This window comes from Salvelinus namaycush, chromosome 12 (assembly GCF_016432855.1).
Source record: "Salvelinus namaycush isolate Seneca chromosome 12, SaNama_1.0, whole genome shotgun sequence".
Lineage (NCBI taxonomy): Eukaryota > Metazoa > Chordata > Actinopteri > Salmoniformes > Salmonidae > Salvelinus > Salvelinus namaycush.
In genome coordinates this window covers 3,163,976-3,181,113 of record NC_052318.1, presented here as the reverse complement: position 1 = coordinate 3,181,113, position 17,138 = coordinate 3,163,976, and the positions used below count along the sequence as shown (strand labels likewise).

The window sequence follows — 17,138 nt, the reverse complement described above, 5'->3', positions numbered from 1 at the left end:
ATAGCGCAGTTGTCTCGAGCTTTCATATTCATGACATGAGTCGAGTAGCATAGCGTCTCTCTCCATTGAATGCAGTGTGAGTGCCCTGATCTCTGCAGAGACCGCATCACAGCTGTACTACCAATACATATGACGGGTTGATATGAATCTACTGCGAAATTACTGCAGTAAAAAAAAAACGGTGTTTTTTTGGACACAGTATTTCAGGACACTGCAATTATATCTTACTAATTATTAATTAATTATATATTATTAATTATATCTTAATATATCTTTACCATTAACTCTGCATTGTTGGAAAAGGACCAGTAAGTAGGCCAAAGCATTTCACTGTTAGTCAACACCAGCTGTTTACAAAGTATGTGACAAACAAAAATGTATTTTCATTTGATTTAAGTTCTACTGTTCTCTGTCTGACTGAGTTCTACTGTACTCTGTCTGTCTGAGTTCTACTGTACTCTGTCTGAATGAGTTCTACTGTACTCTGTCTGAATGAGTTCTACTGTACTCTCTCTGAATGAGTTCTACTGTACTCTGTCTGAATGAGTTCTACTGTACTCTGTCTGAATGAGTTCTACTGTACTCTCTCTGAATGAGTTCTACTGTACTCTGTCTGAATGAGTTCTACTGTACTCTGTCTGAATGAGTTCTACTGTACTCTGTCTGAATGAGTTATACTGTACTCTGTCTGACTGAGTTCTACTGTACTCTGTCTGAATGAGTTCTACTGTACTCTGTCTGAATGAGTTATACTGTACTCTGTCTGACTGAGTTCTACTGTACTCTGTCTGAATGAGTTCTACTGTACTCTGTCTGAATGAGTTCTACTGTACTCTGTCTGACTGAGTTCTACTGTACTCTGAATGAGTTCTACTGTACTCTGTCTGAATGAGTTCTACTGTACTCTGTCTGAGTTCTACTGTACTCTGTCTGAATGAGTTCTACTGTACTCTGTCTGAATGAGTTCTACTGTACTCTGTCTGACTGAGTTCTACTGTACTCTGTCTGAATGAGTTCTACTGTACTCTGTCTGACTGAGTTCTACTGTACTCTGTCTGAATGAGTTCTACTGTACTCTGTCTGAATGAGTTCTACTGTACTCTGTCTGAATGAGTTCTACTGTACTCTGTCTGACTGAGTTCTACTGTACTCTGTCTGAATGAGTTCTACTGTACTCTGTCTGACTGAGTTCTACTGTACTCTGTCTGAATGAGTTCTACTGTACTCTGTCTGAATGAGTTCTGTACTCTGTCTGACTGAGTTCTACTGTACTCTGTCTGACTGCAAACCTTTTCCATAGTGGGTGAGGCAAGAATTTCTGAGTGTATTTCCGTAAACCAAATAGAGGAAACAAACAGACTGTGTAACAGGAAGTACATGGCAGAGAGAGAGAGAGAGAGAGAGAGAGAGAGAGAGAGAGAGATGTTATAACTGTTGTCTCTCCTCGTCCGTCATTACATTCAAACATCCTGTCCTCCCTCTCGCGCCATCTCTCCCTCCGTCATCCCTCCATTCTGAGTCATGCTGTCCGTAGTGGTAGAGCACATCTTCCTCCTGGTCCTCGTCACCCTCATCAGTGTCCTGCAGAATGGTGAGAGAATTAATCAACTTTATATACATTCAAATATATATTTTTTTTTTATGACAGTTTTTATTGTATTTCAGCTAGGAAGTACAATTGGCATAAATAATATACACTATATATACAAAAGAATGTCGACACCCCTTCAAATTAGTGGATTCGGCTGTTTCAGCCACAGCTGTTGCTGACAGGTGTATAAAATTGAGCACACAGCCATGCAATCTCCATAGACAAACATTGGCAATCGAATGGCCTGCACTGAAGAGCTCAGTGACTTTCAACATGGCACCGTCATAGTATGCCACCTTTCCAACGAGTCAGTTTGTCAAATTTCTGCCCCAGTCGACTGTAAGTGTTGTTATTGTGAAGTGGAAACGTCTAGGAGCAACAACGACTCAGCCACGAAAAGGTAGGCCACACAATCTCACAGAACGGGACCGCCGAATGCTGAAGTGCATCTGTCCTCAGTTGCAACACTCACTACCGATGGAAACAACTTTAGCGCAATAACTGTTTGTCAGGAGCTTCATGAAATGGGTTTCCATGGCCGAGCAGCCGCACACAAGCCTAAGATCACCATGCGCAATGCCAAGCGTCGGCTGGAGTGGTGTAAAGCTCGCCGCCATTGGACTCTGGAGCAGTGGAAACACGTTCTCTGGAGTGATGAATCACGCTTCACCATCTGGCAGTCCGACGGACTAATCTGGGTTTGGCGGATGCCAGGAGAACGCTACCTGCACCAATGCATAGTGCCAACTGTAAAGTTTGGTGGAGGAGGAATAATGGTCTGGGACTGTTTCATGGTTCGGGCCCCTTAGTTCCAGTGAAGGGAAATCTTAACGCTACAGCATACAATGACATTCTAGATGATTCTGTGCTTCCAACTTGGTGGCAACAGTTTTGGGAAGGCCCTTTCCCGTTTCAGCTTTCTTTTTTTTTCTTTTTTTCCAGCTTTCATTTTTTTTATACTGTAAAATGTATTATAGTACTGGTGACATGTTCTCTGTTTGTTTTTTTACTGTAAGATGTATTATAGTAATGGTGACATGTTCTCTGTCTGTTTTTTACTGTAAAATGTATTATAGTAGTGGTAACATGTTATCTGTTTGTTTTTACTGTAAAATGTATTAAAGTAGTGGTGACATGTTCTCTGTTTGTTTTTACTGTAAAATATATTATAGTAGTGGTGACATGTTCTCTGTTTGTTTTTACTGTAAAATGTATTATAGTAGTGGTGGCATGTTCTCTGTGTTTTTACTGTAAAATGTATTATAGTAGTGGTGACATGTTCTCTGTTTGTATTTACTGTAAAATGTATTATAGTAGTGGTGATATGTTCTCTGTTTTCATCATTGAACCTTTCGGATGATGCTTTCAGTTGAATAATATGGCTTGCTTTGGAATGGCTGTATATCAGTTGATAATCAACGATGTTTCTTTGCTTCTCTGATCGATGATGAAATATACACTTCTGACCGTTGGTGTTTTTTTTTTTTTTTAATCTGTCGTGTGATTTCCAGCTTTCTTTGCAACAAAGGTAGAGAGGGAGGGTAAAGAGCACCATGCCAACACTTCTGCTTTTGAGAGAGTGTCCTGCACCAAGTAAGTGACTTTCTATCACATACACCATGCATGCACACACTTCAACTGTTCAACGTACGCAAACCTGGTCTGAGAGCATTTCGGATTACTCTGTACCTTAATCCTAGACACTCCATTTTAGTATTATATGCACAACGATAGTCTTTCCCTGTGTATTTACAATATGAACTAAGTCATAACAAGGAATTATATTATGCTATCTGAATTACTGGGCTATGTCAACCAATAGGCTAGACGCAGTGTGAAGAGAACACAGTTGTAGAGACTTGCAATATTCTCTTTCGCTACGTTTCATAGGCTACCTTTTAGGAGTTGAGACGGATACAAGGATACAAGGATTTCAGACGCATACAAGGATACAAGGATACAAGGATACAAGTATGGGTGATCAATATTTTATTTCTAGGCAATGTAGTAAACTACAACCTAATCATATTTTAGGAAGTACGTTTCCTTTGAAAGATAACTGTCCCGTGCTTCTCCGCCCATAACCAAATCTAATTACACGTGCACCTGATCTATTTTTTCAAGTTTTAAATTTAACCTTTATTTAGCAAGGCAAGTCAGTTGACAACAAATTCTTATTTCCAATGACGGCCTACCGGGGAACAGCGGGTTAACTTATCTACCAGGTACGGATACTGAGCTTCAAGCACCAAGAATGAGGACAGTGGGCACTTGCACTTCCTCTTGAGCTACGATTAGCATATAGGATATAGCCAACCTTCCAGGAGGACGATTAGCATATAGGATATAGCCTACCTTTAGGAGGACGATTAGCATATAGGATATAGTCTCCCTTTAGGAGGACGATTAGCATATAGGATATAGTCTCCCTTTAGGAGGACGATTAGCATATAGGATATAGCCAACCTTTCAGGAGAACGATTAGCATATAGGATATAGCCAACCTTTTGGAGAACGATTAGCATATAGGATATAGCCAACCTTTTGGAGAACGATTAGCATATAGGATATAGCCAACCTTTCAGGAGAACGATTAGCATATAGGATATAGCCAACCTTTTAGAGAACGATTAGCATATAGGATATAGCCAACCTTTTGGAGAACGATTAGCATACAGGATATAGCCAACCTTTCAGGAGGACGATTAGCATAGAGGATATAGCCAACCAAGATATTAGTGTCTTAACGACCGTTCCACAGGTGCATGTTCATGAATTATTTATGGTTCATTGAACAAGCATGGGAAACAGTGTTTAAAACCCTTTACAATGAAAATCTGTGAAGTTATTTGGATTTTTATGAATTATCTTTGAAAGACGGGGTCCTGAAAATGGGACGTTTCTATTTTTGTTGAGTTTACAAGGTGCAGTTGATCTCCCAAACCCAACTATCAGAGAAGAAGTAGTCCGCTCCACTTGAAGCAGCGAATTCTGAGAGTTTATGAATAATGCGTCAAATATGTGTTTTTAACACAATAGGTACGGCTAACGCATACAAAGCAGAAAGATGGCCCTTTCCAAATTATCTGCGAAAAAATAAATAAATATGTAATTCCAAAGTTCTCTGTCTCCCAACCGCAGCATGAAAAACTGCTGACTGGGCCGCGACGATCTCTGTCGAGACCCGAAGTACCTACCTTCTACAAGGAGGTATCATTGTAGCGATGTGTAATAATTGATCCAGTTAGTCATTATTTCCCTGCTTCTTTACAGCTTATTATATTTACATAAACACTACTACCCCCGTGTACCAAGCCATATCCTGATAATAGACAAGCCATAACCTGATAATAGACAAGCTATAACCTGATAATAGACAAGCCATATCCTGATAATAGACAAGCTATAACCTGATAATAGACAAGCTATAACCTGATAATAGACAAGCTATAACCTGATAATAGACAAGCCAGAACCTGATAATAGACAAGCTATAACCTGATAATAGACAAGCTATAACCTGATAATAGACGAGCTATAACCTGATAATAGACACAGTATAACCTGATAATAGACACGCCATAAACTGATAATAGACAAGCTATAACCTTATAATAGACACGCCATAACCTGATAATAGACGAGCTATAACCTGATAATAGACACAGTATAACCTGATAATAGACAAGCTATAACCTGATAATAGACACAGTATAACCTGATAATAGACAAGCTATAACCTGATAATAGACACGCCATAACCTGATAATAGACAAGCTATAACCTGATAATAGACACGCCATAACCTGATAATAGACGAGCTATAACCTGATAATAGACACAGTATAACCTGATAATAGACACGCTATAACCTGATAATAGACACGCCATAACCTGATAATAGACAAGCTATAACCTGATAATAGACAAGCCATAACCTGATAATATACAAGCTATAACCTGATAATAGACAAGCTATAAGCTGATAATAGACAAGCTATAACCTGATAATAGACAAGCTATAACCTGATAATAGACAAGCCATAACCTGATAATATACAAGCTATAACCTGATAATAGACAAGCTATAACCTGATAATAGACAAGCTCTAACCTGATAATAGACACGCTATAACCTGATAATAGTCAAGCTATAACCTGATAATAGACACAGTATAACCTGATAATAGACAAGCTATAACCTGATAATAGACAAAGTTTACTGTGTGGAACTGCGCTGGGGCTGTGGGGAGATGAAGAAACAGGGGGGGGGGGGGGGGGGTCACAGAGGGTAAACTCAGAAATGTTGCTTGAGTTTGTCAAAAGGAGGCCATCGTTATTGCACTGATGTACTTCCTGTATTTAAAAAGGAAGCAGTGGACCAATATCCTGTCTCTGCTCTGTAGGGAGGACTCATTTAAGATGTTAGCATCATAAATCATACATATGTGAACACACACACACACACACACACACACACACACACACACACACACACACACACACACACACACACACACACACACACACACACATTAGCACCTTGTTGCTTTCGGTGTTTGAGTCTTAGTGTCTTCCATTCTCTTTTGTCCATTTGAATAGTGTGAAATGTCAATTAATGTTCTGGTGACTAATGTCTAAATAGAGCTGATAGGTTTACTATGTAGCTTAATATTGATGTCCACTACCCAGTCCTCACAGATCTGTGGTTTTGAAGGGAAGGAGATCAGTAAAGGATAGGAGACACTATTTGAGACTATTGGGACACGCCCCCAGTCTCTGCAGCCTTGACTATTAGGACACGTCCCAAGTCTCTACAGCCTATTGGGACACGTCCCCAGTCTCTACTGCCTATTGGGACACGTCCCCAGTCTCTACAGCCTATTGGGACACGTCCCCAGTCTCTACAGCCTATTGGGACACGTCCCCAGTCTCTACAGCCTATTGGGACACGTCCCCAGTCTCTACAGCCTATTGGGACACGTCCCCAGTCTCTACAGCCTATTGGGACACGTCCCCAGTCTCTACAGCCTATTGGGACACGTCCCCAGTCTCTACAGCCTATTGGGACACGTCCACAGTCTCTACAGCCTATTGGGACACGTCCCCAGTCTCTACAGCCTATTGGGACACGTCCACAGTCTCTACAGCCTATTGGGACACGTCCCCAGTCTCTACAGCCTATTGGGACACGTCCCCAGTCTCTACAGCCTATTGGGACACGTCCCCAGTCTCTACAGCCTATTGGGACACGTCCCCAGTCTCTACAGCCTATTGGGACACGTCCCTAGTCTCTACAGCCTATTGGGACACGTCCCCAGTCTCTACAGCCTATTGGGACACGTCCCCAGTCTCTACAGCCTATTGGGACACGTCCCCAGTCTCTACAGCCTATTGGGACACGTCCCCAGTCTCTACAGCCTATTGGGACACGTCCCCAGTCTCTACAGCCTATTGGGACACGTCCCCAGTCTCTACAGCCTATTGGGACACGTCCCCAGTCTCTACAGCTTATTGGGACACGTCCCCAGTCTCTACAGCTTATTGGGACACGTCCCCAGTCTCTACAGCTTATTGGGACACGTCCCCAGTCTCGACAGCCTATTGGGACACGTCCCCAGTCTCCACAGCCTATTGGGACACGTCCCCAGTCTCTACAGCCTATTGGGACACGTCCCCAGTCTCTACAGCCTATTGGGACACGTCCCCAGTCTCTACAGCCTATTGGGACACGTCCCCAGTCTCTACAGCCTATTGGGACACGTCCCCAGTCTCTACAGCTTATTGGGACACGTCCCCAGTCTCTACAGCCTATTGGGACACGTCCCCAGTCTCTACAGCTTATTGGGACACGTCCCCGGTCTCGACAGCCTATTGGGACACGTCCCCGGTCTCTACAGCCTATTGGGACACGTCCCCGGTCTCTACAGCCTATTGGGACACGTCCCCGGTCTCTACAGCCTATTGGGACACGTCCCCGGTCTCTACAGCCTATTGGGACACGTCCCCGGTCTCTACAGCCTATTGGGACACGTCCCCGGTCTCGACAGCCTATTGGGACACGTCCCCGGTCTCGACAGCCTATTGGGACACGTCCCCGGTCTCGACAGCCTATTGGGACACGTCCCCAGTCTCGACAGCCTATTGGGACACGTCCCCAGTCTCGACAGCCTATTGGGACACGTCCCCAGTCTCGACAGCCTATTGGGACACGTCCCCAGTCTCGACAGCCTATTGGGACACGTCCCCAGTCTCGACAGCCTATTGGGACACGTCCCCAGTCTCGACAGCCTATTGGGACACGTCCCCAGTCTCGACAGCCTATTGGGACACGTCCCCAGTCTCGACAGCCTATTGGGACACGTCCCCAGTCTCGACAGCCTATTGGGACACGTCCCCAGTCTCGACAGCCTATTGGGACACGTCCCCAGTCTCGACAGCCTATTGGGACACGTCCCCAGTCTCGACAGCCTATTGGGACACGTCCCCGGTCTCGACAGCCTATTGGGACACGTCCCCGGTCTCGACAGCCTATTGGGACACGTCCCCGGTCTCTACAGCCTATTGGGACACGTCCCCGGTCTCTACAGCCTATTGGGACACGTCCCCGGTCTCTACAGCCTATTGGGACACGTCCCCGGTCTCTACAGCCTATTGGGACACGTCCCCAGTCTCTACAGCCTATTGGGACACGTCCCCGGTCTCTACAGCCTATTGGGACACGTCCCCGGTCTCGACAGCCTATTGGGACACGTCCCCGGTCTCGACAGCCTATTGGGACACGTCCCCGGTCTCGACAGCCTATTGGGACACGTCCCCGGTCTCGACAGCCTATTGGGACACGTCCCCAGTCTCTACAGCTTATTGGGACACGTCCCCAGTCTCTACAGCCTATTGGGACACGTCTTCACCCCAGTGTTTCAATCTGAGGTTGAGTGAGACTCAAGTCTGTGTTGTAAAACTCATTTTATTTTCAGCATCGTTTACATCAGTTCCTACAAAACACATGGGGTGAATCCTGTAACTTCCTCTGACATCACTAAGTGAATATTAACCTTAAGTGTCTGTTAGGATCCGCCCCTCAGCTGTTACCAGTCCAGTTACTAGAATTGTGGTTTTTAGTTTCCTTTTACTTGACTTTATTAGGTTTCTTTGACAAGGACAACGTACATCGCTGTGAGAAATATTTCCTAATGTGATTCTCCTGTTTCTATGTGTGTGACCCCCCCCTCCTGTTTCTATGTGTGTGACCCCCCCCCAAGTCGTAACTGCATGGATTCCTACCCAACCTTCCTGGCTGTAATGTGGTGTGCTGGGCTGTGTCTCAACCAAGGTAAATGACTAACAAATCAAATGTATTTATATAGCCCTTCTTACATCAGCTGATATCTCAAAGTGCTGTACAGAAACCCAGCCTAACACAAATGCATACAGACACACACACGCACGCACGTACGCACACACATACACACACACATGTGACATTCTCCAGTGGTAAAATTGACAGTATGTTTCTCTATCTGTGATCTAGTATGATTCCCTAACTAACTCTGACTGTGATCTAGTATGATTCCCTAACTAACACTATGACTGTGATCTAGTATGATTCCCTAACTAACTCTGACTGTGATCTAGTATGATTCCCTAACTAACTCTAACTGTGATCTAGTATGATTCCCTAACTAACTCTGACTGTGATCTAGTATGATTCCTTAACTAACTCTGACTGTGATCTAGTATGATTCCCTAACTAACACTCTGACTGTGATCTAGTATGATTCCTAACTAACTATGACTGTGATCTAGTATGATTCCCTAACTAACTCTGACTGTGATCTAGTATGATTCCCTAACTAACACTCTGACTGTGATCTAGTATGATTCTCTTACTAACTCTGACTGTGCTCTAGTATGATTCCCTAACTAACTCTCTATCTGTGATCTAGTATGATTCCCTAACTAACTCTCTATCTGTGATCTAGTATGATTCCCTGACTAACTCTCTAACTGTGATCTAGTATGATTCCCTAACTAACTCTAACTTTAATCTAGTATGATTCCCTAACTAACACTCTAACTGTGATCTAGTATGATTCCCTAACTAACTCTAACTGTGATCTAGTATGATTCCCTAACTAACACTCTGACTGTGATCTAGTATGATTCCCTAACTAACTCTAACTGTGATCTAGTATGATTCCCTAACTAACACTCTAACTGTGATCTAGTATGATTCCCTAACTAACTCTGACTGTGATCTAGTATGATTCCCTAACTAACTCTGACTGTGATCTAGTATGATTCCCTAACTAACTCTAACTGTGATCTAGTATGATTCCCTAACTAACACTCTAACTGTGATCTAGTATGATTCCCTAACTAACACTCTAACTTTGATCTCGTATGATTCCCTAACTAACTCTAACTGTGATCTAGTATGATTCCCTAACTAACTCTAACTGTGATCTAGTATGATTCCCTAACTAACACTCTGACTGTGATCTAGTATGATTCCCTAACTAACTCTCTGACTGTGATCTAGTATGATTCCCTAACTAACACTCTAACTGTGATCTAGTATGATTCCCTAACTAACTCTCTATCTGTGATCTAGTATGATTCCCTAACTAACACTCTAACTGTGATCTAGTATGATTCCCTAACTAACACTCTGACTGTGATCTAGTTTGATTCCCTAACTGACTCTCTGACTGTGATCTAGTTTGATTCCCTAACTGACTCTAACTGTGATCTAGTATGATTCCCTAACTAACACTCTGACTGTAATCTAGTATGATTCCCTAACTAACTCTCTGACTGTGATCTAGTATGATTCCCTAACTAACACTCTAACTGTGATCTAGTATGATTCCCTAACTAACTCTGACTGTGATCTAGTATGATTCCCTAACTAACTCTAACTGTAATCTAGTATGATTCCCTAACTAACACTCTAACTGTGATCTAGTATGATTCCCTAACTAAGTCTGACTGTGATCTAGTATGATTCCCTAACTAACTCTATCTGTAATCTAGTATGATTCCCTAACTAACACTCTGACTGTGATCTAGTATGATTCCTTAACTAACACTCTAACTGTGATCTAGTATGATTCCCTAACTAACACTCTAACTGTGATCTAGTATGATTCCCTAACTAACTCTATCTGTGATCTAGTATGATTCCCTAACTCTCTGACTGTGATATAGTATGATTCCCTAACTAACTCTAACTGTGATCTAGTATGGTTCCCTAACTAACTCTAACTGTGATCTAGTATGATTCCCTAACTAACTCTGACTGTGATCTAGTATGATTCCCTAACTAACTCTGACTGTGATCTAGTATGATTCCCTAACTAACTCTCTGACTGTGATCTAGTATGATTCCCTAACTAACACTCTGACTGTGATCTAGTATGATTCCCTAACTAACACTCTAACTGTGATCTAGTATGATTCCCTAACTAACACTCTGACTGTGATCTAGTATGATTCCCTAACTAACTCTCTGACTGTGATCTAGTATGATTCCCTAACTAACTCTCTAACTGTGATCTAGTATGATTCCCTAACTAACACTCTGACTGTGATCTAGTATGATTCCCTAACTAACTCTCTGACTGTGATCTAGTATGATTCCCTAACTAACTCTGACTGTGATCTAGTATGATTCCCTAACTAACTCTATCTGTGATGTAGTATGATTCCCTAACTAACTCTAACTGTGATCTAGTATGATTCCCTAACTAACTCTAACTGTGATCTAGTATGATTCCCTAACTAACACTCTAACTGTGATCTAGTATGATTCCCTAACTAACTCTGACTGTGATCTAGTATGATTCCCTAACTAACACTCTGACTGCGATCTAGTATAATTCCCTAACTAACACTCTGACTGTGATCTAGTATGATTCCCTAACTAACTCTAACTGTGATCTAGTATGATTCCCTAACTAACACTCTGACTGCGATCTAGTATAATTCCCTAACTAACACTCTGACTGTGATCTAGTATGATTCCCTAACTAACTCTGACTGTGATCTAGTATGATTCCCTAACTAACTCTAACTGTGATCTAGTATGATTCCCTAACTAACACTCTAACTGTGATCTAGTATGATTCCCTAACTAACTCTAACTGTGATCTAGTATGATTCCCTAACTAACTCTGACTGTGATCTAGTATGATTCCCTAACTAACACTCTGACTGTGATCTAGTATGATTCCCTAACTAACACTCTGACTGTGATCTAGTATGATTCCCTAACTAACACTCTGACTGTGATCTAGTATGATTCCTAACTAACTATGACTGTGATCTAGTATGATTCCCTAACTAACACTCTAACTGTGATCTAGTATGATTCCCTAACTAACTCTAACTGTGATCTAGTATGATTCCCTAACTAACACTCTAACTGTGATCTAGTATGATTCCCTAACTAACTCTAACTGTGATCTAGTATGATTCCCTAACTAACACTCTAACTGTGATCTAGTATGATTCCCTAACTAACACTCTAACTTTGATCTCGTATGATTCCCTAACTAACTCTAACTGTGATCTAGTATGATTCCCTAACTAACTCTAACTGTGATCTAGTATGATTCCCTAACTAACACTCTGACTGTGATCTAGTATGATTCCCTAACTAACTCTCTGACTGTGATCTAGTATGATTCCCTAACTAACACTCTAACTGTGATCTAGTATGATTCCCTAACTAACTCTCTATCTGTGATCTAGTATGATTCCCTAACTAACACTCTAACTGTGATCTAGTATGATTCCCTAACTAACACTCTGACTGTGATCTAGTTTGATTCCCTAACTGACTCTCTGACTGTGATCTAGTTTGATTCCCTAACTGACTCTAACTGTGATCTAGTATGATTCCCTAACTAACACTCTGACTGTAATCTAGTATGATTCCCTAACTAACTCTCTGACTGTGATCTAGTATGATTCCCTAACTAACACTCTAACTGTGATCTAGTATGATTCCCTAACTAACTCTGACTGTGATCTAGTATGATTCCCTAACTAACTCTAACTGTAATCTAGTATGATTCCCTAACTAACACTCTAACTGTGATCTAGTATGATTCCCTAACTAAGTCTGACTGTGATCTAGTATGATTCCCTAACTAACTCTATCTGTAATCTAGTATGATTCCCTAACTAACACTCTGACTGTGATCTAGTATGATTCCTTAACTAACACTCTAACTGTGATCTAGTATGATTCCCTAACTAACACTCTAACTGTGATCTAGTATGATTCCCTAACTAACTCTATCTGTGATCTAGTATGATTCCCTAACTCTCTGACTGTGATATAGTATGATTCCCTAACTAACTCTAACTGTGATCTAGTATGGTTCCCTAACTAACTCTAACTGTGATCTAGTATGATTCCCTAACTAACTCTGACTGTGATCTAGTATGATTCCCTAACTAACTCTGACTGTGATCTAGTATGATTCCCTAACTAACTCTCTGACTGTGATCTAGTATGATTCCCTAACTAACACTCTGACTGTGATCTAGTATGATTCCCTAACTAACACTCTAACTGTGATCTAGTATGATTCCCTAACTAACACTCTGACTGTGATCTAGTATGATTCCCTAACTAACTCTCTGACTGTGATCTAGTATGATTCCCTAACTAACTCTCTAACTGTGATCTAGTATGATTCCCTAACTAACACTCTGACTGTGATCTAGTATGATTCCCTAACTAACTCTCTGACTGTGATCTAGTATGATTCCCTAACTAACTCTGACTGTGATCTAGTATGATTCCCTAACTAACTCTATCTGTGATGTAGTATGATTCCCTAACTAACTCTAACTGTGATCTAGTATGATTCCCTAACTAACTCTAACTGTGATCTAGTATGATTCCCTAACTAACACTCTAACTGTGATCTAGTATGATTCCCTAACTAACTCTGACTGTGATCTAGTATGATTCCCTAACTAACACTCTGACTGCGATCTAGTATAATTCCCTAACTAACACTCTGACTGTGATCTAGTATGATTCCCTAACTAACTCTAACTGTGATCTAGTATGATTCCCTAACTAACACTCTGACTGCGATCTAGTATAATTCCCTAACTAACACTCTGACTGTGATCTAGTATGATTCCCTAACTAACTCTGACTGTGATCTAGTATGATTCCCTAACTAACTCTAACTGTGATCTAGTATGATTCCCTAACTAACACTCTAACTGTGATCTAGTATGATTCCCTAACTAACTCTAACTGTGATCTAGTATGATTCCCTAACTAACTCTGACTGTGATCTAGTATGATTCCCTAACTAACACTCTGACTGTGATCTAGTATGATTCCCTAACTAACACTCTGACTGTGATCTAGTATGATTCCCTAACTAACACTCTGACTGTGATCTAGTATGATTCCTAACTAACTATGACTGTGATCTAGTATGATTCCCTAACTAACACTCTAACTGTGATCTAGTATGATTCCCTAACTAACTCTAACTGTGATCTAGTATGATTCCCTAACTAACACTCTAACTGTGATCTAGTATGATTCCCTAACTAACTCTAACTGTGATCTAGTATGATTCCCTAACTAACACTCTAACTGTGATCTAGTATGATTCCCTAACTAACACTCTAACTTTGATCTCGTATGATTCCCTAACTAACTCTAACTGTGATCTAGTATGATTCCCTAACTAACTCTAACTGTGATCTAGTATGATTCCCTAACTAACACTCTGACTGTGATCTAGTATGATTCCCTAACTAACTCTCTGACTGTGATCTAGTATGATTCCCTAACTAACACTCTAACTGTGATCTAGTATGATTCCCTAACTAACTCTCTATCTGTGATCTAGTATGATTCCCTAACTAACACTCTAACTGTGATCTAGTATGATTCCCTAACTAACACTCTGACTGTGATCTAGTTTGATTCCCTAACTGACTCTCTGACTGTGATCTAGTTTGATTCCCTAACTGACTCTAACTGTGATCTAGTATGATTCCCTAACTAACACTCTGACTGTAATCTAGTATGATTCCCTAACTAACTCTCTGACTGTGATCTAGTATGATTCCCTAACTAACACTCTAACTGTGATCTAGTATGATTCCCTAACTAACTCTGACTGTGATCTAGTATGATTCCCTAACTAACTCTAACTGTAATCTAGTATGATTCCCTAACTAACACTCTAACTGTGATCTAGTATGATTCCCTAACTAAGTCTGACTGTGATCTAGTATGATTCCCTAACTAACTCTATCTGTAATCTAGTATGATTCCCTAACTAACACTCTGACTGTGATCTAGTATGATTCCTTAACTAACACTCTAACTGTGATCTAGTATGATTCCCTAACTAACACTCTAACTGTGATCTAGTATGATTCCCTAACTAACTCTATCTGTGATCTAGTATGATTCCCTAACTCTCTGACTGTGATATAGTATGATTCCCTAACTAACTCTAACTGTGATCTAGTATGGTTCCCTAACTAACTCTAACTGTGATCTAGTATGATTCCCTAACTAACTCTGACTGTGATCTAGTATGATTCCCTAACTAACTCTGACTGTGATCTAGTATGATTCCCTAACTAACTCTCTGACTGTGATCTAGTATGATTCCCTAACTAACACTCTGACTGTGATCTAGTATGATTCCCTAACTAACACTCTAACTGTGATCTAGTATGATTCCCTAACTAACACTCTGACTGTGATCTAGTATGATTCCCTAACTAACTCTCTGACTGTGATCTAGTATGATTCCCTAACTAACTCTCTAACTGTGATCTAGTATGATTCCCTAACTAACACTCTGACTGTGATCTAGTATGATTCCCTAACTAACTCTCTGACTGTGATCTAGTATGATTCCCTAACTAACTCTGACTGTGATCTAGTATGATTCCCTAACTAACTCTATCTGTGATGTAGTATGATTCCCTAACTAACTCTAACTGTGATCTAGTATGATTCCCTAACTAACTCTAACTGTGATCTAGTATGATTCCCTAACTAACACTCTAACTGTGATCTAGTATGATTCCCTAACTAACTCTGACTGTGATCTAGTATGATTCCCTAACTAACACTCTGACTGCGATCTAGTATAATTCCCTAACTAACACTCTGACTGCGATCTAGTATAATTCCCTAACTAACACTCTGACTGTGATCTAGTATGATTCCCTAACTAACTCTAACTGTGATCTAGTATGATTCCCTAACTAACACTCTGACTGCGATCTATTATAATTCCCTAACTAACACTCTGACTGTGATCTAGTATGATTCCCTAACTAACTCTAACTGTGATCTAGTATGATTCCCTAACTAACTCTAACTGTGATCTAGTATGATTCCCTAACTAACTCTGACTGTGATCTAGTATGATTCCCTAACTAACTCTAACTGTGATCTAGTATGATTCCCTAACTAACACTCTAACTGTGATCTAGTATGATTCCCTAACTAACTCTAACTGTGATCTAGTATGATTCCCTAACTAACTCTGACTGTGATCTAGTATGATTCCCTAACTAACACTCTGACTGTGATCTAGTATGATTCCCTAACTAACACTCTGACTGTGATCTAGTATGATTCCCTAACTAACACTCTGACTGTGATCTAGTATGATTCCCTAACTAACTCTGACTGTGATCTAGTATGATTCCCTAACTAACACTCTGACTGTGATCTAGTATGATTCCCTAACTAACACTCTGACTGTGATCTAGTTTGATTCCCTAACTAACTCTCTGACTGTGATCTAGTATGATTCCCTAACTAACACTCTGACTGTGATCTAGTATGATTCCCTAACTAACTCTGACTGTGATCTAGTATGATTCCCTAACTAACTCTCTGACTGTGATCTTGGTGTGTTCAGCTCCTGCTGCGTTCGCAGGGCTCGTCTACCTGGGGGCCAGACAGAAGTACTTTGTTGGGTATATGGGTCAGACATCTCAGAGGTGAGCGTGTGTGTGTGTGTGTGTGTGCACCTGTGTGTGTGAATTATGTATGTGTGTGTGTAACTGTGACTGACTGTTGTTTTGTGTGTGTATCTAGCTAACTTGACTGACTGTATTGTATATGTCTGTCAGCACTCCTGGCTTCCTGTTTGGGAAACGTGTCCTGTCCTTCCTGTTCCTGATGTGCATTGTGGGTATCTTCAACCTCCTGCTGGTGCGTTGCTTCGGCAACGACTTTAAAGACACCGTGGAGACCATCGCCACGGCAGCCTCCGCTCTTCTCCTCATTCCCTGAACACGCGTGTGTGTGTGTGTGTGTGTGTGTGTTTGATGTACTATGGCAGTGACTATAAAGTCTATGTCCAGTCCTTTGCGCACGGCATGGGCAAGTCAGTATATGAGTTGCGATGGTTGATTCAATGTGGTGAAAATGGCCTCTTCTGTGCTCAATAATTTCACGTTTTATTTTTTTTTGAGAAAAAAAAAACTTTTTTATTTGAGTCTGGAAATAAAAAACAACAAT

At 41.1% G+C, this 17,138-nt stretch overlaps 1 protein-coding gene across 1 annotated transcript; it reads left to right on the top strand.

Annotated features, from left to right (window-relative positions):
* Positions 1 to 1,474: 1,474 nt before the first annotated feature.
* On the top strand, positions 1,475 to 17,129 carry LOC120056415 (arachidonate 5-lipoxygenase-activating protein-like). Its single transcript, XM_039004572.1, has 5 exons — positions 1,475 to 1,591; positions 3,103 to 3,184; positions 8,854 to 8,924; positions 16,534 to 16,615; positions 16,748 to 17,129. The coding sequence occupies exons 1-5, from the start codon at positions 1,522 to 1,524 to the stop codon at positions 16,908 to 16,910; spliced, it is 468 nt and encodes a 155-aa protein (XP_038860500.1). The 5' UTR covers positions 1,475 to 1,521; the 3' UTR covers positions 16,911 to 17,129.
* The last annotated feature ends 9 nt before the right edge of the window (positions 17,130 to 17,138 follow it).